Below are 22,270 nucleotides of genomic sequence, written 5' to 3' on the forward strand. Positions count from 1 at the left end.
TTACAGCTTAGGCAGACTATTTTGAGAGGTTTTTTTTCACATCTTTGCTTATCTAAATTCCGCCTCCTCTTTAAGGCACCAACCATTGCTGCAAGTTTTACCTTTTTCTATGAAGTCTTAAAATGGCTGAAAGTTACGAGGCACTCACCATACGGCAGATCTAGCACTGAGAGCTACCATCTATAAGTTTAATCTTCACCACATCTCTATGAGGTAGATATTATTATTTTACCCCATTACTTTTCAAAGTGAACAAAGAGGCACAGTTAAGTGGCTGACCCTGGATTTGAACTCAGCGTCACACGGTTCCAGGGGCTGTGCTCTTTTAAGCACTCTAGATGACCTTTCCTGAAGAAAGATTTCCTTCCTTCTATTGTGGTCACACACACCCCACAATAAGTTTATCATACTCTGTACACTCGTCCTTGTTTTCTTGTTGGTGTCATGTGTTCACATTTGCTCTCCACCTAAACTGTAAGTCCCTTGTAGGCACGGCGACTATGACCTCTGCTTCTCACCCCTTCTTCTGGAAGAGTGCTATGCATGAAAACATGGAAAACAGTCTTCTTAGGTAACTTTTCAAAATCCCTGGCAACATCTACAATATTTTAAAGACAGATTTTTTTCTAATTTTAAAATGCAAAATATACTTTAAAAAGAAGAAATTTAAATGTTGAGGCACGATAACAAGGGAATTCTAAGGAGAAAGAACTGGGCATAATCATGCCTTGCTATAAGCCTGTCACTGCTAAAGAACATGAAGTCACTCACTATGACTCTGCAAAATCAACCCCTGAAGGATAGCTCACGCCATCAGTGTCAGATTTAGCATTACTAAAGTTAGGAAACTGACTACATATATTTATTTTTCTTCTTACTCAAAGCACCTCTTCCTGGTGAGTCATACCTAAAAAACTGACAGACCAATCTACTTCCATTTCCTAAAAGAGAACACTTAAAATCAAATGAGGTTTTTTATTGGATTTGCACAATCAAAAACCAATAATCTGTTCGAAGTAATAACACACAAGGGGGTGGGGGATGCTGACGTCAGAAAGTCTACCAGGATTCTAAAGCAGAATAAATTTTAAGAAAAGTTTTTCACTCCATAAAAATGAGAGTTCAAAGACATAATCTATCTGGAAGCACATTCTACTCAACCCATCTACCAGGCTATTCAGAATTAACCAAAAAACTGGAGTCAGGTTAGGAAGTGCCACAGACCATAAGCAAAAGAAAACATTCTTGGGCCGGGGCTGGGGCTCATCGACAAAGTGCTCGCCTAGTGCACGTGAGGCCCTGGGTTCCATCCTCAGGACCACATAAAAATAAATAAATAATAATTTAAAAAAAGAAAACATTCTTAATAAAATGGGACTATTACCCAAACATTCACCAAGTTTTTCAATAATGATTTGAGGGGTAGGGAGTACATAGGTCTTAAGATAATTTCAGAAACTAAGAGAAGTTCAGGGTTTCATGGGCTCCTTATTAAATACCACTTTTCAATTGAAACTGTAGTTTCAATTTACATACAAAACAAATACTAAAACATTTCACTACACCCCTAGACATTTCAGCTACCTCTGGAAAAGACTAATGGGATCCTGAGACAAAAGAATTCTGATTATGGGATTTAACTTTTCTGTTAGCATCGGTCAGCTTTCTAGAGCCCAAAAGCTGTGTGACAATAGAGGATACACACCCAGAAGCAAAAGCAAAACCAGTGTCTGTTGCAGGTCGAAATGGTCTGTCCCTTTTGGGCTCTAGTTTCTAAATGATTAAAAACAAATCATAATAATGTCATTGAATTGCAATTTAAAAATAGTTAAGATGGTCAAAAAGACAACTGAAGATATTTTTAAGATAAATGGATAAAGTGAAAAAAAGTACACTGAATTTCATATAAAAGTGAAAAAAATACTCTGAATTTCATATGAAAAGGATGCCCTATTTTCAAATTACAGTTTTTTGTTTTTCTCTAAAAATATGAATGCCACATTTTATAAAGAAATTAAATATAGGCTCCATCTTGGGATTTGAAAGGCAATAAATGGCTTAGCCTTCATCTATCCCCAACTACCAAGTTGACCTGAGAAGCAAGCTCTAGAAACCAGTACTGTGTACACTGGTGAAGAAAGCTTTCTTGCAATCTAAATAAAAATTCTGGCTGCTCATTCTTTACTTGATTGTGATGCCTCTAAATTAGAGTCTGCCACACTGTTATTGCAAAAACAGCACAAGCTTTTTATTCTCATACCAAATACACAATGAAGAAGCAGAAAAAGAACTGAAAACATCAACAGGTCTCAAAGACTATTACTTCCTCCTAATCAAAGTTTTTCAAAAGTAACTTGCCAAAGCCTCAGCTACTGGAAGAACAGATCTTTGGAAGGGCTACTCTTACCCATATTTTTCTTACACACTCAGTCAAATTTTGATGTTTTGCTGCCCTGGAAAGTGATTACCTGTCTGGTTTTAACACCCACCCACTTCCTAAAAAATCCCTACAGCTAAGGGAAAACTTACCTCTGCAAAACGAGTTGATGTGCTATTGTCTATCCGGCTGCTGCCACCACCTAAAAAACTGAAGAGAAAAAGGAATGGTGGTAATTCTATTCCCAGGAACAAGCTCCCTTCCCAGAAGCTAAATATAGAATGGCATAATGAGAACAAAGCCCAATAAGGAAAAACAACTCATCCCAACACAACACCTACAAAGGGGATTGTGAAGACTGCATGTGCGTCAATAAAAATGGAATCATTTCATTAAGAACTGAAGATCATCATGTTAAACAAAACAAGCCAGACTAAGAAAGACGAGTATTACCTGTTTTCTCATATATGTGAGATCTGGAGTGGAGTCGGGGCAGATAATATAAAAGTAGAAATGGGACCGACTATTAGGAAAGGGAAGGGGACCAGAGAGAGGCAGCGTAGGGCATGAGAGAGAGTAATATGGAGGGTGAATACAATCAAAGCATATTACATGCATGTATGAAAATGTCACAATGAAACCCATTATTTTGTATAATTAACATGAACTAATAATTGTAACTCTGAAAAAATACTGTATGTTAAACAAAGACTGGAAGGTGGCTCCATCCATGAAAAAATATTACAGTAAACCACAGAATCAGGTGGTTTTCAAGTGACCCAGACTAAATCAAGTGAAAATTTGGGGAGAACTACCACCACAGAAAAGGAAGGAAAACCCACAGCCAGTAATGCAATTCAAATCTGACCTAACAAAGAAGAAAAACATTCATCCTCAGAGGGGCTAAGAAAACAAGCTGGGTGCAGTGGCTCATGCCTACAATCCCAGCGATTCAGAAGGCTGAGACAGGAGAATTCAAGTTGGAGACTAGCCTCAGCAATTTAGTGAGACTACTGCTTTAAAAAAAGAGAGAGAGAGAGAGAGAGAGACAGAGACAGAGACAGAGTCAGAGAGATTAAGAAAACAACAATTTTTCACAATAAAACCATTCAACCATAATTGGGAGACTGAGGCAGGAGGATTGCAAATTCAAGCCTCAGCAATTTTAGCGAGACTGTGACCCAAAATAAAAAAGGGCGAGTATGTACTCAGTGGTACAGCACCACTGGCTCAATCCCCTGTACCAAAAATAAATAAATAAACAAAACCATTTGACCACCAGATGATGGTAACTTTGAGAAAATAAGATTTCCTGAGAATGATTAAATGTAGTCATATAAGGGGTCTGGCACAGAATTTAGCACATTAGAAAAGGATTCAATAAATATTTCTTCTTCTTTTGATCATTTATCCAATTATTTGATTATCCTATCCATCCTGAAGAACTCATCTCAAATACTACCTCTTCCATTAAATCACTTCTGAACTCACTAACCAAATAAGAATCCTCTATACCCCTCTACACTCTAATAATCCTAAATTCTACCTTGTATTATAAACATCTAGGATTTTTCTCATTCACTTCAACCCTTTTCCTTCCTTTCATAAAAATAAATTCAAAAGACAAAGACTACCCCTTATCATGCCTCTAAAATATTTAGTGTTTATTACAAAGAACACTCATCACTTTAAAATATCAATGACTCAAAAATAAAAGTTGTTGAATTAATATCACATGTTTAAAGGATAAAATACCTACCTATTCCCAAGGCCTCTGAAGAGTGGAAAGAAACATTAAATCTCACTGTCCAAGCCAGGCCTGGTGGCGCACACCTGTGATCCCAATGGCTCAGGAGGCTGAGGCAGAAGGATCACTGAGTTCAAAGCCAGCCTCAGCAACTTAGCGAGGCACTTAGCAACTCAGTGAGACCCTGTTTCAAAATAAAATATAAAAAAGGGCTGGGGATATGGCTCAGTGGGTAAACCTCCCTGGGCTCATTCCCTGGTACAAAAAAAAAAAAAAAAATCTCATTGTCCATATGAAATTTGCCAAGAGGAGAAACTAACACTGTAAAGAAAGGGGGATGGAAGGACTCACAAGAACTGCTGGATACCAGCTCAAGAGACACATATAAGTGCATAAACATACATACAAAAACCCTAACAATAGAACATCTACAAACTATTATAATAGCTTTCATTTTCAGGATTACAATACCCGTCCACATCCTGTTAGTCAAATCAAAAGCAAAAAGCGAATGCCAATCTCCATGTAATCGTTCTCAGGCCTTTCTCTGATTAGCAACAAAACGCCTGTTTTGCTTCAGAAGTTAAAAATTCTTTTATAAAAATCACTTCCATTGTATAGCATGCACTTGTGTACCTGTACGTCTACACTAAATACTACCAGATACCCTGAAAGGCAAAGTTGAATGGCTATATATCCATTTTATTGCCTGAGCCTAACAAGCTTCCAAGGCTCTTCTTTTCTGCCTTTCCTACATGGTTTCAGGAATTTAAATATTAGTAACTCAAACTATCAATTTGCAATTAAAACCATCAACTGTATCTTTTAGGGTTCTGCTCCCCCTGAAACTCCAACACTCCCTTTCCTTAACATTCCTTTGCATTTTAAAAGTGACAGAGCTAATCATAGAGAAGGGATAATAAAAACAATGTTCTGAGAAATTTTACAAAGCTAAAGAAGATTCACAAGATGCCTCTCTAGATGTAGGTTTACTTGGGGTCCATTATACCATATTTACATTCAAGGACTTCCTCTTATTAATTTTTAAAATCTAATCACTGTAATTGCTAAGTATTCAGATCAATAAACACTTACACTTACAAAGAGAAGGGAATCTTATGCTGCTTCTAAGGTTGATTCTAAGAAAAAGATTTCTTTGCTTATTTAAAACACTGATCTCTTTCAAAACACAATCACTGGGGTTGGGATTGTGGCTCAGTGGTAGAGCAACTGTGAGGCACTGGGTTCGATCCTCAATACCACATATAAATAAATAAAGGCATTGTGTCCATCTACAACTAAAAAAAATTTTTTTTAAACACCATCATTACTTCTCAGTAATTGCTACCAAAAGCACCTAGGTAAGACTATTTTTTTTGACCTATAAAGGTAGAAATAAAAGAATTAAAGTCAAATGAGAAGTGGAGCTGCAGAATTCATAGTTCCATGCTAGAAAAAGATTTATCCTGGCGTTTATCACTGTATCATTTATGACTATATCTAGGTATGAAATACCATTGCCTAAAGAAACCAGGATTGCGGTTTTAAAAGAGGAAAAAAGTCTCATTGATTACTCCCCTACAACCAACAGGCTCTTATCCAACACATGCAGAAAACAAGTGCCTGATAAAGTATTTGATGCAATTATAACAGCACAAATAAAAAGCTATCCCCAGTTAGCACCCCTTCCACACACATTGCTAATTTTGCTGTCATGCTATCTTAAAGGGTCAGTGTTGGCATTGTTATTTAAAACCAAGATTATTACATCAACATGTAAGTGTTTGTACCAAATTAGATCCCATGCCACACAGAAACCCCAGCTCATTTACACACATAATCAGCAATCATTAATAAAGTAAAACTAACAGTACATACTGTAAAACGTGGAGTTTTCTTGGTTGTTGAAGGGAACTTCAACCTTAGATTCTGCCAACAGCAATGGTAAAGAAATTACCTAATGCCATTAAAATCCCCAAAGTCACTCTAAGATCAAGAAGCTTCAGACTGCAGATTCTTTTTAACAGCTGGAACTTCACTTCCTTAACCAATATTTAACTAACCCCAAAGAACAAGTGCCATTATGTTCAGCCACACACACACAAATGCCAGTACAATATCAATGCTAGTCTACAATTTTTAATAATTTTATTCATATTAGCCAAGAATAAATCTATAATATTGTCCTTTTTCAGTTTTACCCCTTTACAAAGGCCAGTGAGAGGGCTAGGCACATAGCTCAGTGGCACAGTGCTTGCCAAGTATGCACGCGGCCCTGTGTTCAAGTCCCAGCACCACAAAAAAAAAAAAAAGAAAAAGAAAAAAGAAACTAAAGCAAATGAAAATGAATTTCAAAGCATAACAGACACAAATATTAATATTACAGTGGCAAGATGGCAAAAGTTTGACAGTAATAATCTTAAATAAGAACAAGGGATCCAAGGCTTCCTCAAAATAGAGTGACAAATCAAGTCTCCTTGGCTAGAATATTCTATTTACCTTCCCAGATGTCTTTATGAGAAGTTGCACCCTAACCCACCAAAGACACATAACAGCAGTTTACCTTCAAGCAACAAAATGATCACCAAAAACGTAACCAATGATCTAAGAGAATCCCAAAGTCTGAGAAAATAAATGAAAACTTACCAGATTCACTCTGCTATGGGTATAGAATGAAACACCATCATGAGCAATGGGTCTCATCACACTCCCTATCACATGACTTTGTAAATCTTCCCTTTTCTTTTCCTTCTCTCTCCCATTCTTCTGCCCTCTCACGTGCACATGCGCACACACACGCACATAGTGCTTGTGCGTCTGTGCTCTCTCCTTTTCTCATAGTGTGAGTCAAAGAACAAATTCATTCAGTGGATGGCAAGAGAAAACAGTTTTAATAATGAATGCCTGATTTATTCATGAGCTTATACAATACCTGGAATCATCTGTCACTTCTTCAATAAAGCCTGATTCACATCTGGGACATGTATATTCCTATAAGAGAAAGGAAGAAGTAAATAAAGGTTTTTCATTAGGAAGCTAAGTATGTAGTTTCAGAATAGTATGCAGTGTACAAGGTAAAGTACTGAAATGTTGTATTTAATTGCTGATTCCCGGGATGGTTTTTTCCTATCATACACTGGTAAATAAAGAATTCCCTAAGATGTTTATGGGATGGCTTCATAGGTACCTAAATTGTTTCTATTGAGAGATGGAAGGAGAGTGTCAAAAATTTGTTAACTTGATTTTTGCTTGTTTTTAAAATTTGGGTTCATTGGTTTATTTTGTGTTATTGTTTTGGTGATAGTGGTAGGACAGTTGGTTTATTTTTTAGCTGAAATGAACTCATTATCTAATTTTATTTCCAAATTTAAAAAAAAGATCCACTACATACATGAGAGTCGTAAAAGATATTAATAGATGGATATAGAAATATTTTTTAAATATGAACATACAGGAGGAGACAAACTAAATCAGACGAATCACAACACTAATCCATTCGCAGACTAGAAAATTATAATTTTCTAGTAATTGATAGGGGATGCTTATCATAGTTTTCAAAAGTATAAACCAAGAAGAGTAACATGTGCTACTTGGGAGCTGAAGCAGAAGAATCATGAGTTTAAGACCATTCTGGAAAACACAGGATGACCACAACTAAAAGGAGAAAAGAAAAAAAAGAAAATGACAATAAAAAGTATATTTTAACTACCTTTTAAAATAGATGTGGGAAAGGCTTCTTCAACTTTGGTTCCTGATACTTTATGAACCCTAAACTTTGTTTTATCAGACCCTGATGTAGCAATATTTGGCTCTTCAAAGATAGAATGGTACCTTAAATATTCAAAGGCTTTCTTAAGAGGAATGTAAAGAAAATAAGGTCAATCCTTCATGTCAAGGAGATTAGTTTGATGAGAAGACAGTTAAATCAACAAATGGTAGTATTTAATAAAATAACTAATATCATCAAAGAATACTGGAAATGAAATAAATATCAAGGTTTTGTCTGAACAGAGTCCCCAAATACTAGTCTGTTTGTTCAATTAAGAAGGAAATTATAGGGGCTGGGATTGTGGCTCAGCAGTAGAGCGCCCCGTCTAGCATAAAGGCATAGTGTTGTGAGGGAGGGAGGGAGGGAGGGAGGGAGGAAGAAAGAGAGAGAGAGAGAGAGAGAGAGAGAGAGAGAGAGAGAAATTAATTAATTAATTAGGGGGGCTGAGCCTGTGGCTCAGTGGTAAAGTGCTTGCCTCGTATGTGTGAGGCACTGGGTTCAATCCTCAGCACCACATAAAAATAAATAAAAACCACTGTGTGTTCACCTACAACTAAATAAATATAAAAAGAAGAAAATTATGGGGCTGGGGCTGGGGCTCAGAGATGGAGTGCTTGCCTCTCCTGTGCCAGGTGCTGGGTTTGATCCTCAGCACCACATAAAAATAAATCAGTCAAGGTATTGTGTCCATCTACAACTAAGAGACAATTTTTTTTTTTTAAAAGGAAAATATGTTTTTAGGATCATGATGACAGAAAACAGTTGTATGAGTGTGGATATTCAGAATAGGCAAACAGGGAGCAGACTGTAGAAAACCAGATCACCATAAACTTTACCCTGTGATCAGACACTCTCAACCCTTGAGACATATTCATAATGGACATACTACTCTAGAAATGAACCCCGAATCCCTCCCTCTACTGCTTCAACCTCCATACTCCCAGGCGGCTGTAACTCCAACCCTTTCTTTCCCAATAAGTCAATACCTTATTTTATTTTGTGTTACTAGGGATTAAACCCAGGGCCTCATGCATGCTAAGGAAAGCACTCTACCATTGAGCTACCTCTCCAGTTTTTATTTATTTTTTAATTTTAAGACAAGATCTTGCTAATTGCCCAGCTAGCCTCAAACTTGTAATCTTCCTGCCTCAGCCTCCCAAGTTGCTGGGATTACAGACATGGACCACTGCACCCAGCCAGATTTTTCAATGTAGACCAAACAGCCTTATATTGAAGATGCCACTCAGGACTTTCATAGGTAGACAGAAGTCAGGGCCTAGCCTCAAAGGACAGGCTGACCTTGTGAGGGGCCACTGCAGCTGGCTTCAAAGCCAATGTTCATTTACCATTCTGGGAGTCCTAGGGCCCAGAAGAAGTATACTAAATCTACTCTGCTTATGCTCTACAAATGGAACAACAAAGCCTGGATGACCATCCATCTGTCTACAACGTGGTTCACTCAGTACCTGAAGCCCTCTGTTGAGACCTACTGGTCACCCAAGAGCTCTGATGAAGATATACAGATGTACAAGATCAATGCTGTTTTCATGCCTTCTAACACAAATCCATTCTGAACCCAAAGATCAAAGAGTAATTTTGACTTTCAAGTCTCATTATATAAAAACACCCAATAAGATACACCCCTGTAATCCCAGGTACTCAGAAGGCCAAGGGTCCCAAGTTCTAAGCCAGTCTCAGAGACTTAACAAGACACTGTTTAATAAAAAATTAAAAGGGATGGGGATGTGGCTCAGTGATAGAGCACCCCTGGGTTCAATTCTCAGTATAAAAAAAACAAACAAAAACAAAAAACTATCACAGATGACCATGAGGTTCAATATGTGGCTACAGAAGGAGAGGGCAGCAAGAGTGGTGAGGGTCGCTAGAGGTTAAGGGTCATCTGTGTTTATGGTGGACTTCAAAAACACTTGATCGTAGGTGTGCTCTAGGAACAGGCCATAAGCCACCACAGCTCACATGCATGGACTATCCCTCCTGCAATCAATGTTACAGAAAACACAGACAAGTTTATCATCCTCTATCAAAGTTAAAAAAAAAGCATTGATGTCTCATACTTTAGTAGACTGACTTCAGAACAAAGCCTGGCCTCAGAAATTATCTCACTTCCATTTCTTTAATCTGCCTCTTGGAAGCCTGAAAACCCTAAAATAATATATTGTTGTTCCTGTTTCTAGTTTTGGGGGTTTTTTAAGGCTTATATCATTCCACTTACTAGCACTACTCTTCAGGATCCGACCCTATCCACTGGAATCTACCCCTCCACTGCACAACAGAATTACATTAATCACATCAAACTAATCCGTAGGCACAATACTGAGAGAGGAGAGAGAGGAAATAATATTGACATACACTGACAGTTGTTAAAACTGAGTTAATTTTTGGAGGTGTGTCTATGTGGGTTTATTTTATGTTTTTTTGTGGTTAAAAAGAAAGAAAAAGAACAAGTGAAACTAGAAACTTAACCCCTTAAACATTTTTAAGTGTGTAGTTCAGGAATGTTACATAGATTCACATTGCATGAAGCAGATCTCTAGAACATTTGTCTTGCAAGTGAAACTTTATACCCATTAAACAACAACTTCCCCTTTCTATTCCTCTCCCTATCCCTGGTAACTACCACTTTACTTTGTTTCTATTAATTTGACAATTTTAGATATCTCATGTAAGTGAAATCATATAATATTTTTTTGTGACAGATTTATCTCCTTAAGTATGAAAGTTCTCAAGGTTCACCTACATGGTAGCATGTGACAGGATTTCCTTTCTTTTTAATAAGACTGATATGTTTATACCACACTTTATTTTGCTTTACTTTGCTTACTGAAGAACATTTGGATTGTTTCTACTTCTTAGCTACTGTGAAGAGTGCTTCTGTGAATATAGGTGTGTAAATCTCTCTTCAAAATCCTGCTTTCAATTCTTTTGGACACACAGCCAAAGGTGGGATTGCTGGATCATATGGTAATTCTATTTTTAATTGTTTGAGAAACAAACATACCATCTTCTATTTCAGTTGTACCTCTTTAAAGTCCAACACTACACCAGAGTTACAATTCTTTGATGCACAAAAATTTTTAAGTCTGATATAGTCCCTTTTATCTATTTTTATGTTTGATGACCTATACTTCTGGTGTCATATCCAAGAAATCACTGCCAAATCCAAAGCCACGAAGCTTTTCTCCTTTCTTCTATGAGTTTTATAGTTTGAGGTCTTACATTTAGGTCTTTAATCCACTTTTAGTTGATTTTTGTGTACAGTATAAGGGTTCAACTTCATTGTTTTTGCATTCAGAGACTGTTTTCCTAACATCATTTGTTGAAGAGGTTGTCCTTGTCCCATTTAGTGTTACAAGTATCTTTGTCAAAAATCATCTGATATCATCTAATCATCCAGCAAGAGTTTTTGAGTGAGTTCTCTATTCTATTCCATCAGTTTAGGTCTATCTTTATGATAATACCACACAGTTTTGAACACTCCAGCTTACCATATGGATTAAAGTAAGGAAGTGTAAGTCCTCCAACTTTGTTTTTCAGAATTTTTTGTTGGGGCGGGGGTACTGGGGATTGAACTCAGGGCACTCAACCACTGAGCCACATCCCCAGTCTTATTTTGATTTTATTTAGAAACAGAATCTCACTGAATTGCTTCATGTCTCGATTTTGCTGAGGCTGGCTTTGAACTTATGATCCTCCTGCCTCAGCCTCACAAGTCGTGCACTACCGCTCCTGGCATTTTTCAGAATTATTTTAGCTATTCATTATCCCTTGAGATTCCATCTGAATTTTAGAACAATTTTTGCGATTGTTGGAAAAAATGTTATTGGGATTTTCAAAGGGAATTGTGTTGAATCTGTAGATCACTGGTAGTATTTATATCTTAACAAAATTAAGCTTCCAAATCCATGAACATATGATGTCTTTCCATTTATTCATCTTCTTTAAATTTCTTTTAGCAGTGTTTTATAGTTTTTAGTATGTTAGCTTTTTACTTCCTTGGGTAGGCTTACTCCTAAGTATGTTTTATTCTTTGGGGTGCTAGTGTAAATGGAAATTTTTAAAAAATATTTTTTAGTTATAAATGGATTATTTATTTGTTTGTTTGTTTATATGCAGTGCCCAGGGCCTCACACATGCCAGGCAAATGCTCTATCATTGAGCCACAACTCTAGCCCATAAATGAAATTTTTTCTTAATTTCTTTTTCAAATTGTTCATTGCTTAGTGTATAGAAATGTGATTAATTTTCGTGTTCATTTTGTGTCCTGCAAATTTCCTGAATTTGTTAGCAAGGGTGTGTGTGTGTGTGTGTGTGTGTGTGTGTGTTTTCTTTTTCTTACCTAATTGCTCTAATTAGGACTTTGAGCACTACGTTGAAAAGCAGTGGTAAGACTAGGCTTCTTTGCCTGGTTTCTGATCTTAGAGTACAAGTTTTCAACCACTGAGTATGATGTCCACTACGGGCTTTTCAAATATGGTCTTCTATTCCTAATTTGTTGAGGGCTTTCATCACGAACGGGTGCTAAATCTTGTCAAATGCTTTTTCTGCAACAACTGAGATGACTATGTATTTTCTAACCTTTATTGTGTTAATGTGGTATTTTCTCCACTTCAATGTGCTTGAAATTTTCCACAAAAAAGTTTGATTGTTTTTGATTTACAACAGTCTAAGAAACATACATCAAGAAACTGTTAACTAAACCACTTATAGATCAAACTGTAACAATCCAAAGTAAAAATAAAGATTAGACATAATCTATTATCCTAGAGAATTAAGAGGAAAGCTATCTACACCTAGGAAAACACCAACAATGTACTTTACCCTGTGATGGTCCTCTTAACTACCCTGTAAGGTGAATGTTGTCCTTTCTATTCTACAGGCATGAAAATGAAGTAAATTGTCCGTGGCAGGTAATTATCCAAAGATGGCCCCCTCAAAATCTCCCAATCCACATCTCTTCTACAGTGTGACTTCCCCACCCCTTTCAAGAGATGGAGTCTGTTTTCCAGCCCTTTGAATCTGGGAGACCCTGAAATTTAAAGAGAACACTGTGAGTTCCAGAGCCCTCAAGTGCCTGGTAGCTTCTGCGTCCTGACCCCTGGAGCCTTGAGCAACCCGAAGGTAAACCCAGACTCTTCTGCTGGACAGAGAGGCCAGCCAAGGAGCCCTGCAACATCAGACAACAACAGGGAAGCAAGCTTGGAGGTTCGTCAGAACACAACCAGAAGAAATCCCCTGCGTGAAAACCGACCAGCTGAACTTGTCAATCCACAGGAACAGAAGAGATAACAGTCACTTTAAGTCCCTAAATTTTGGGTGATTTCTTACAATAAAAGAAAACCAGAACAATGCCCATGGAATAAAAAAGAGCTTTAAACCTTGACCTTTATTTTTTATTAATATTTTATTTTATTTTTATGTGGTACTGAGGATTGAACCCAGTCTCTCTCACACACACTCTGCCTTTGAGCCACAACCCTAACCCATAAACTGTGATCTTTCTTGAATCCAAAATTCCATATTCTTTTCATTAAACCATGTTAATTGAAAATAACTGTTTTTAAAGAAAAGAATAGTAATTGCAGTTTGCAGAAGATTGTATGGAAAGATTTATGGCCGGACCAAATGAGGCCTTGAAAGTACAGATGCCATTTACATTACCCCCATCTGCCTTACAGTGGAACACACACAACCCAAGGTCTGAACTTCAACCTTATGAACTCAGAAATCTAAGAGAGAACCTGTCTTCTGAAGAAAAAGTCATATTAAGTCAAATTCAGAGATCATATACATAAAACCCAGAATGCCGATTTTCTTAATTACAATGAAAAAGCATCATCCCACATCCCCTTCTAATTGGACACTTTCTTTTTCCTGATAGAATATACTGAAACTACTTAGCTATACATTCTTAGTTATAATCACAATTTAGTCATGCCCTACGCCAAGATTACAACCATGTTGCATTTTAATTATGTATCTCATTGATCACTTATAAATTTATATACATTTTAATTTTTCCAAAAATTTTCCAGAGGTGACTTTAATTTAGGGGAAATTTCCATGAATTGAGGAGACTGTAAAAAAGTCAAACAGGAGTTATACACTGTCCTTCTCTGCCTTCCTGCTCCTTTTCCCATCCAGGACTTGGCCTTAGTATCATCCTGATACACTCACATACAGAGTTTGCTGGAGTGGGGAAGTGGGGAGTAAAGGTAACCCAAAGATAATGGTGTTGTAGAAATGTTTCCTCTGCTTAATACATTAAGTCTTCAACCTCTCTCCTCTTGTGTAGTATTTCCAATGATTTTACCCACATGGTCACAAAATCTTGTGTGTGTGTGTGTGTGTGTGTGTGTGTGTGTGTGAGCGCACACACACACACACACACACACTAGGGGTCAAAGCTAGGACCTCACACATACTAAGCATGTCCTCTCATCACTGAGCTCTACCTCCAGCCTGGTCACAAAATCTTATACAACAATTCAGTGAGCCATTTCTATCATTCCATCTATAAAAGAAAGGCCAAATAAACCTAAGCTACTTACCCGAAATCACTAGACAACAGGAACTTAGCTGTTTATATCAAACTGCTTTCCTCCCAGGATCTAAAAGTTTATTGCATACAACTCTACTTAAGATGTTTAGTAGCTAGTACACGTGAGTGAACTGCTTCAGATGTCCCGCTGCCTATTTCATCTAAAAATATCTATCAAGAGAAACATGTTTCACATTAATAGTCTGAGTCAGGAACAATTCCCTAAACATTGCTTAACCCTAATGCTTACCCACTTAGAATAGCATAAGAGGTCACAAAGCACTATAATATAGGAAGAAAAGGGAAAGGATGGTTTTAAAGCATTACTTTCTTTTGCCTCCTGTATTTCGAAGGTCAGTGATCACCGGGCACAGTGGTGTGCACCTCCAATAGTCCCAGAACTTAGGAGGCTGATATAGCAGGATCACAAGTTCAAAGTCAGCCTTAGCAATTTAGCAAGGCCCTAAGCAACTGAACAAGACCCTGTCTCAAAATAAAAAATAAAAAGGTCTGGGAATGTAGCTCAGTGGCCAAGTGCCCCTGGGTTCAATCCCCAGTAGCAAAAAATAAATAAAAAGAGATGAATGATCAAAATATGTGACATCTTGACAGGACAATAAGGTATAAGCCAGGACCTATTTACATCAAGTCCCATAATATGAAACTTACATGAATTTGTAACCAACATTTATTCAGTATATCAAAAATAGTATAGAGGGGCTGGGAATGTGGCTCAGGCGGTAGCGCGCTCGTCTGGCATGCATGCGGCCCGGGTTCGATCCTCAGCACCACATACCAACAAAGATGTTGTGTCTGCTGAGAACTAAGAAATAAATATTAAAAAATTCTCTCTCTCTCTCTCTCTCTCTCTCTCTCTCTCTCTCTCTCTAAAAAAGAAAAAATAGTATAGATACTATTAATTTCCCAATTCCACAGCTTTGCTTTTATACATCTGTGTTATCAAATCTCAATATTTACATTTTTATTTTGTCTAAAACAAGAGGACTAGGCATTTTCTGTCTAGTGTGAAAGTCAAAACCTAAGATCACAATATTAAATTAGTCACAACCCCAAAGTGTGGAGAAGGCAGGGTAGAGCGACCCTGGCCCACGGGAGAGCACTGCACTGCGGCCCCCCACCTAGCAAGGCATGGCTCTCCCAGCCTGTCTCCATCTAGAGACAACAGCCAGGACTGCAAGACCCTTGCCAAGGTCCCGCAGGCCTGGCTACCAGAGGCAAGATACTGGCACCCTGCAGGGACACAACAAGATTACAGGGTAGAAACTGTAATACCCCAGATCCCTACTGTAGAGAGAAGACACTGGGCAACATAAAGAAACAAGGGAAGAAAGTGCCCCAAACAAACCAAGATGCTCTAATAACAGAATCCATTGACAGCACAGTAGATGAAATTTCAGGAGTTCAGAACGTTAAATGATCTGCGAAGCACAGAATGATATAAGAGAGCAAATACACATAGCAAAAGATTACCTCAAGAAAGCGTTAGATTCTGGGGAGGGGGGGGAAACAACAAACAAAAACAGAAATCCTTGAAATGAAGGAAACAATAAACCAAATAAAAAATTCAATAGAAAACATCACTAACAGACTAGATCACTTGGAGGACAGAACCTCAGGCAATGAAGGAAAAAAAAATAATCTTGAAAATAAGGTTGACCACACAATGCAGATGGTAAGAAACCATGAACAGAACCTCCAAGAATTATGGGATAACAACAAAAGAACAAATCTAAGAATTATCAGGATAGAGGAAGGCGCAGAGATATAAATCAAAGGAATGCACAATCTCTTCAATAAAATAAAATCAGAAAATTTCCCAAACATGAAGAATGAATTGGAAAATCAAATACAAGGGCTTACAGGATACCAAACGTACAAAATTATAACAGATCCATACCAATGAAATTATAATGAAAATGCCTAGCATACAGAATAAAGATAGAAGTTTAAAAACCGCAAAAGAAAAGTTTCAGACGACATACAGGGGAAGCCAGTTCTCATCTCAGCAGACCTCTCAACCCAAACCTTCAAAGCTATGAGATCCTACAACAACATATACCAAGTTCTGAAAGAAAACAAATTTGTTTTCGTTTTCTTTTTTTTTTTTTTTCTTAAGAGAGAGTGAAAGAGGAGAGAGGGAGAGAGAGAGAGAGAGAGAGAATTTTTTAATATTTATTATTTTTTAGTTTTCGGCGGACACAACATCTTTGTTGGTATGTGGTGCTGAGGATCGAACCCGGGCTGCACACATGCCAGGCGAGCACGCTACCGCTTGAGCCACATCCCCAGCCCCTGTTTTCGTTTTCTTTCAGAACTTGGCATATGCTTATATCCAGAAAAATAAAAATCTAAAAATAGCTTTAGATTTGATAATGAAATAAAAACATTCGATGATAAATAAAAGTTAAAAGATAATACAACGAGAAAGCCTGCACTACTGAACATCCTGGCAAAATATTCCACGAGAAGGAAATGAAAAACAACAATGAAGATTAGCCAAGGCAGGAACACTCTAAAGGAAAAGATAATCAAAGGAGAAACCAAGTCAAGATTAAAAACCAAAAATAAACAGGAATACAAACCATATTTCAATAATAACCCTGAACATTAATGGCTTAAACTCATCAATTAAAAGAAATAGACTAGCAGATTGGATTAAAAAAAAAAAAGACCCAACATCATGTTGCCTTCAAGAGACTCATCTCATAGGAAAAGACATCCACAGGCCAAGGTGAAAGAATGAAAAAAAAAAAAAACATATAACTCACATGGACCTCATAAACAAGCAGGGGTTTTCATCCTCAGATCAAGTGAACTTGAAACCAAAGTTAGAAAGGATAAAGAAGGTCCTTTCATACTGCTTTAGAGAATCACACATCGAAAAGACATAACAAGGGGCTGGGCTATGGTTCAGTGGAAAAGCACTTGCTGAGAACGCGTGAGGCACTGGGTTCAATTCTCAGCACCACATACAAATAAATAAAATAAAGGTCCATCAACAACTAAAAAATATTTTTTAAAAAGACATAACAATCGTATATATCTGTGCCCCAAACAATGGAGCACCCATGTATATCAAACAAACCCTTCTCAATTTCAAAAATCAAAAAGACTACAACACAATAATACTGGGTGACTTTACTACACCTCCCATCACTGAACAGATCTTCCAAACAAAAATTAAACAAAGAAACTATGGAATCAATAATTTAGATTCAACAGACATATATAGAATATTTCATTCATCAAAAAGCAAATTCACTGTTTCTCAGCAGCACACGGATCCTTCTCTAAAATAGACCATATGTTATGCCGCAAAGCAAGTCTTAGCAAATACAAAAAAAAAAAAAAAAGAAATACTACCCTGCATACTATCAGACCATAATGGGATGAAATTAGAAATCAATAATAAAATAAAAAATAGAGGAGACTAAACAATATATGGGGCGGGGAGGCGGGGGAGAGGGTACTGGGGATTGAACTCAGGGGCACTCAACCACTGAGCCACATCCCCAGCCTCATTTTGTACTGTATTTAGAGACAGGGTCTCACTAAGTTGCTTAGTGCCCCCTGTTGCTGAGGCTGGCTTTGAACTTGTGATCATCCTGCCTCAGCCTCCCGAGCTACTGGGACAATACACTATTGAATGATGCATGGATAACAGAAGACGTCCAGGAGGACATAAAAAATAAGCGAGAACTCCAATACAACATATCAACATCCCTGGGACACTATGTAGGCTGTACTAAGAGGAAAGTTCATTGCAATAAGCTCATTCATTAAAAGAATAAAAGTCAACAAGTAAACTATCCGACATTACATCTCAAAGTCCTAGAAAAAAGAACAAATCAATACCGCAAGTAGTAGAAGACAGGAAATAATTAAAATCAGGGCTGAAATCAATAAAACTGAAACAAACAACTGAAAAATTGACAAGACAAAAAAGCTGGCTCTTTGAAAAAATAAATAAAATTGATAAACCCTTAGCTACCATCACGAAAAGAAGAGAGAAAAATTACTAAAATTTACGATGAACATGGAAATATTACAACAGACACTATTAAAATACAGAAGATAATTAGAAACTATTTTGAAAATTTATGCTCTAGTAAAACAGAAAATCCCGAAGACTCCGTCAAATTTCTAGAGGCATGTGATCGGCCAAAACTGAATCAGGAGGACATACACAATTTAAACAGATCAATTTCAAGCAATGAAATAGAAGATGCCATCAAAAGCCTACCAAACAAAAGAAGTCTGCAACCAGACGGATCCTCAGCCGAGTTCTACAAGACCTTCAGAGAAGAATTAATACCAATACTCTTCAAATTACTCCATGAAATAGAAAAGGAGGGAACTCTTCCAAAATCATCCTATGAAGCTAGTATCACCCTAATACCAAAACCAGACTAAGACCCATCAAGGAAAGAAAACTCTAGACCAACATCCCTGATGAACACAGACGCAAAAAATCTCAATTAAATTCTGGCAAGTCACATACAAAAACATATTAAAAAGATAGTGCACCACAATCAAGTGGGGTTCATCCCAGGGATGCAAGGTTAGTTCAACCTATGGATATCAATACACACATCACATCACATCAATAGTCTTAAAGACAAGAATCATTTGATCATCCCAATAGATGCTGATACAGCACCTCTTCATGTTCAAAACAGTAAAAAAAAAAAAAAAAAAAAAAACCTAGGATAGTAAGAACATACCTCAATATTTAAAAAGCTATGTATGCTAAACCCAAGGCCAGCATCATTCTAAATGGAGAAAAATTGAAAGCAGTCACTCTAAAAACTGGAAAATGACAGGGATGCCCTCTTTCATCACTTCTATTCAATATCAGACAGATAAATGAAAGAAATTAAAGGGATACACACAGAAAAAAAAAGAACTCAAACTATCACTATTGCTAATGACACAATTCTATATTTAGAAGATCCAAAAAATTCCACCAGAAAACTTTTAGATAAATGAATTCAGCAAAGTAACAGGATATAAAATCAATACCCATAAATCAAATGCATTTCTAAACATAAGCAATTAATCCAAGAGAAATTAGGAAAATCACCTCAATCACAATAGCCTCAAAAAAATAAAATAATATACTTGGGGATCAATGTAACAAGAGGTGAAAGACCTACAATGAAAACAGAACACTAGAAAAGAAATTGAAAAAGAGACGATGGAGGGCTGGGGATGTGGCTCAAGCGGTAGCGCGCTCGCCTGGCATGCATGCGGCCCGGGTTTGATCCTCAGCACCACATACCAACAAAGATGTTGTGTCCGCCGAGAACTAAAAAATAAATATTAAAAATTCTCTCTCTCTTTCTCTCTCTCTCTCTCTCCCCCTCTCTCTCACTCTCTCTTTAAAAAAAAAAAAAAAAAAAAGAGAGATGATGGAAAGATCTCCCATGCTCTTGGATAGGCAGAATGATGCCGTTCAAGAGATGAATGGATAAAGAAAATGTGGTACATACACACAATGGAATATTACTAGGCACAGTATTAGTACCAAAATAGACATATAGACCAATGGTATAAAACAGAAGAGACAGAGACAAACCTACACAAGCCATGCCTAACGACCTCCTCTTCCTACCTTCCCCTTTTCTGCAGTGGCCCGAAAAGTTCCACCCGTGTAAACTCTCGCTGGCGGGGAACCTTAGCCCAATAAGAACTAATTCCTGGGCTCCTGAGCTGATATCTGGAAGAACTTGCCAATAAACGGGTGGCCCGCCATTTATCTAAGCCCTGCCATCTCCCCTCAGATCTATATAAGCACACAGCCTTTTGCAATAAAATTGGAATTCTCCCGGCGAAGTGTCTTTGCGTGGGGAATTCTTTCAAACTCCAAAATAAAGACAACACAACTTCTGAGTTCTGCTCCCAGTTCCAACAGTACCTTCGCAGACTCAGTAAAGACCTGTTTCTAGAGCACAACTGACTTACCCAACTCTCCTTCAAAAAGCAAGGAAGTCATGTCTCTCATTCGTGTAGCAATCTACTCAGTTAAAAACAAGAGAAGAGGGGCTGGAGTTGTAGTTCAGTGGCAGAGCACTTGCAGAGCGCTTGCCTAGCATGTGTGAGGCTCTGGGTTTGATTCTCAGCACCACATATAAATAAATAAATAAACCAAACTACTGTGCCACACCTAGAGCTAAAGACTGATACTTGGGGGATCATTTACCATTTTAAATCTGTGCAACTGGGTTGCTCTATTTCCTACTACTTTAGTGTAAGCTAAAACACTATATAGTTAAATCTTTTCTGGCTACATTTTGTTGTATGAGGTTAACCTTTTTTCTAATTCTTGTAGTTTAGTTCTTCATTGTTCTTAGAAAATTTGGTTTCTTGTTCATCACATCAGTGAGCTCACATCAAATAATGCTTTGTCCTGTGACCTGATTTTCTGCCTCACTACACAGTGAGCTAAAGAAGGTTCACTGATGATACCCTTGTGTGTGGGAGTCCCTGATAATGTCAGCATTCAGTCATGTCCTGGAATGAAGGAACGAAATGATGGAGAATGTGAAAAACCAAGGCGTTAATAGTTGAAAAGCTGAATATTTCAAACAGTGTAAATCTGTATAATTAACCTTGTATAAAACTTAAACTGTACTTGCTTAGCAAGTATGAGCCCTTGGGTGCAATCCCTGAGAGAACAGACACAACAATATAAGGTGACAGTTTCACGGGGCAGGGGAAGACAACAACATAAGGCACAGTCATTTGGTTTATAATTTATCTTCTTACTTTCCAGTTTAGGCTGATAGAATCTTCTTTCATAAATTGACAAGTCATTCACTCAGCAAATATAGTCTAAGTTCTACATACGCTGTGCAGAAAGAAAAAAAGGAATCTGGGACTTCAAGTCATAGAAATCACCTACAAAGCATATGCTCTATAAAATCACTTCCACTGCATATATTTTAGTAACGGTTTCACTATGTTTAGGTATGTCAAAATATCATGTTGCTCACCCATTAAGTACCAAGGTTTCAATTTTGCAAATACTTCAAAGAAACTGACACAAGTGCATTAAATTAGGTTGGAAATCATAATCTAGAATTTACATATTATCATAAACGGTACCTGAAATGTAATAAGTTCTCAACCAACTGTAAGTCTAATAAATTCTTTTGAATATGAAACATTTCTTAAGCCATGTTTCTTAAGTTATTAAGCAATGGTCTCTTTTTCAATAGATCTTTTTATTTGTTGATGGGCCTTTATTTAGTTATTTTTACATGGTGCTGATGATGGAACCCAGTGCCTTACACATGCCCGGCACACATACCACTGAGCCCCAGCCCCAGCCCCAGCCCCAATCACGGTCTCTTAAGGGAAAAAAAAAGACCTGGAAAAGGATGAATTAAAGAATATTAAGCATGGTGCTTTACTGAATAACTTTTTCAGAACCATTCTGATCCATATTTTCATTTTTCAGAAACAGACTGCATCATAAATGGGGAAATGAAGGGATAGAGATGGGGATGGAGGAGAGTATAAACTATTTTATCATGAATGAACTCCTATTAAATCTCCAGGCAAAGTTTGAGAAAGTTATTTAGATAACTGATTATTTCCAAACATTTAGATTCCACAAAGCAGTTCAATTTTAAAATTAAAATTAAAAAAAAAATAGAAACGAACGTGAATTGCCAACTTTTTCAATTTGACAAAAAAACATTTTTTTTAAATCACCACCTACTATCATCATTATTTCATTTGAAAAGTATTATTTTAAGACCAAATGACAGGAATAAGGCATAGACTTTTAAT

General features: G+C 37.2%; 1 protein-coding gene across 7 annotated transcripts in view; it reads right to left on the reverse strand.

Annotated features, from left to right (window-relative positions):
* Positions 1 to 22,270, reverse strand: part of RNF115 (ring finger protein 115) — a gene marked incomplete at its 5' end in the record, with an annotated part of 89,708 nt that overhangs the window by 51,091 nt on the left and 16,347 nt on the right. For 5 of the 7 annotated variants that reach the window (XM_081306296.1, XM_081306295.1, XM_081306291.1 and 2 more), the window contains 2 exons: positions 2,530 to 2,587; positions 7,057 to 7,115. The exons of 1 other annotated variant lie outside the window; for it this stretch is intronic. In XM_081306296.1, coding sequence (XP_081162422.1) covers positions 2,530 to 2,587; positions 7,057 to 7,115 — 117 coding nt within the window. Of the gene's footprint in view, positions 1 to 2,529; positions 2,588 to 6,002; positions 6,057 to 7,056; positions 7,116 to 22,270 lie in introns of those variants that run through there. One more of the 7 variants, XM_081306297.1, reaches the window with a different exon arrangement.

This window comes from Spermophilus citellus, assembly GCF_964194105.1.
Source record: "Spermophilus citellus genome assembly, chromosome: 9".
In the NCBI taxonomy this organism is placed as follows: Eukaryota; Metazoa; Chordata; class Mammalia; order Rodentia; family Sciuridae; genus Spermophilus; species Spermophilus citellus.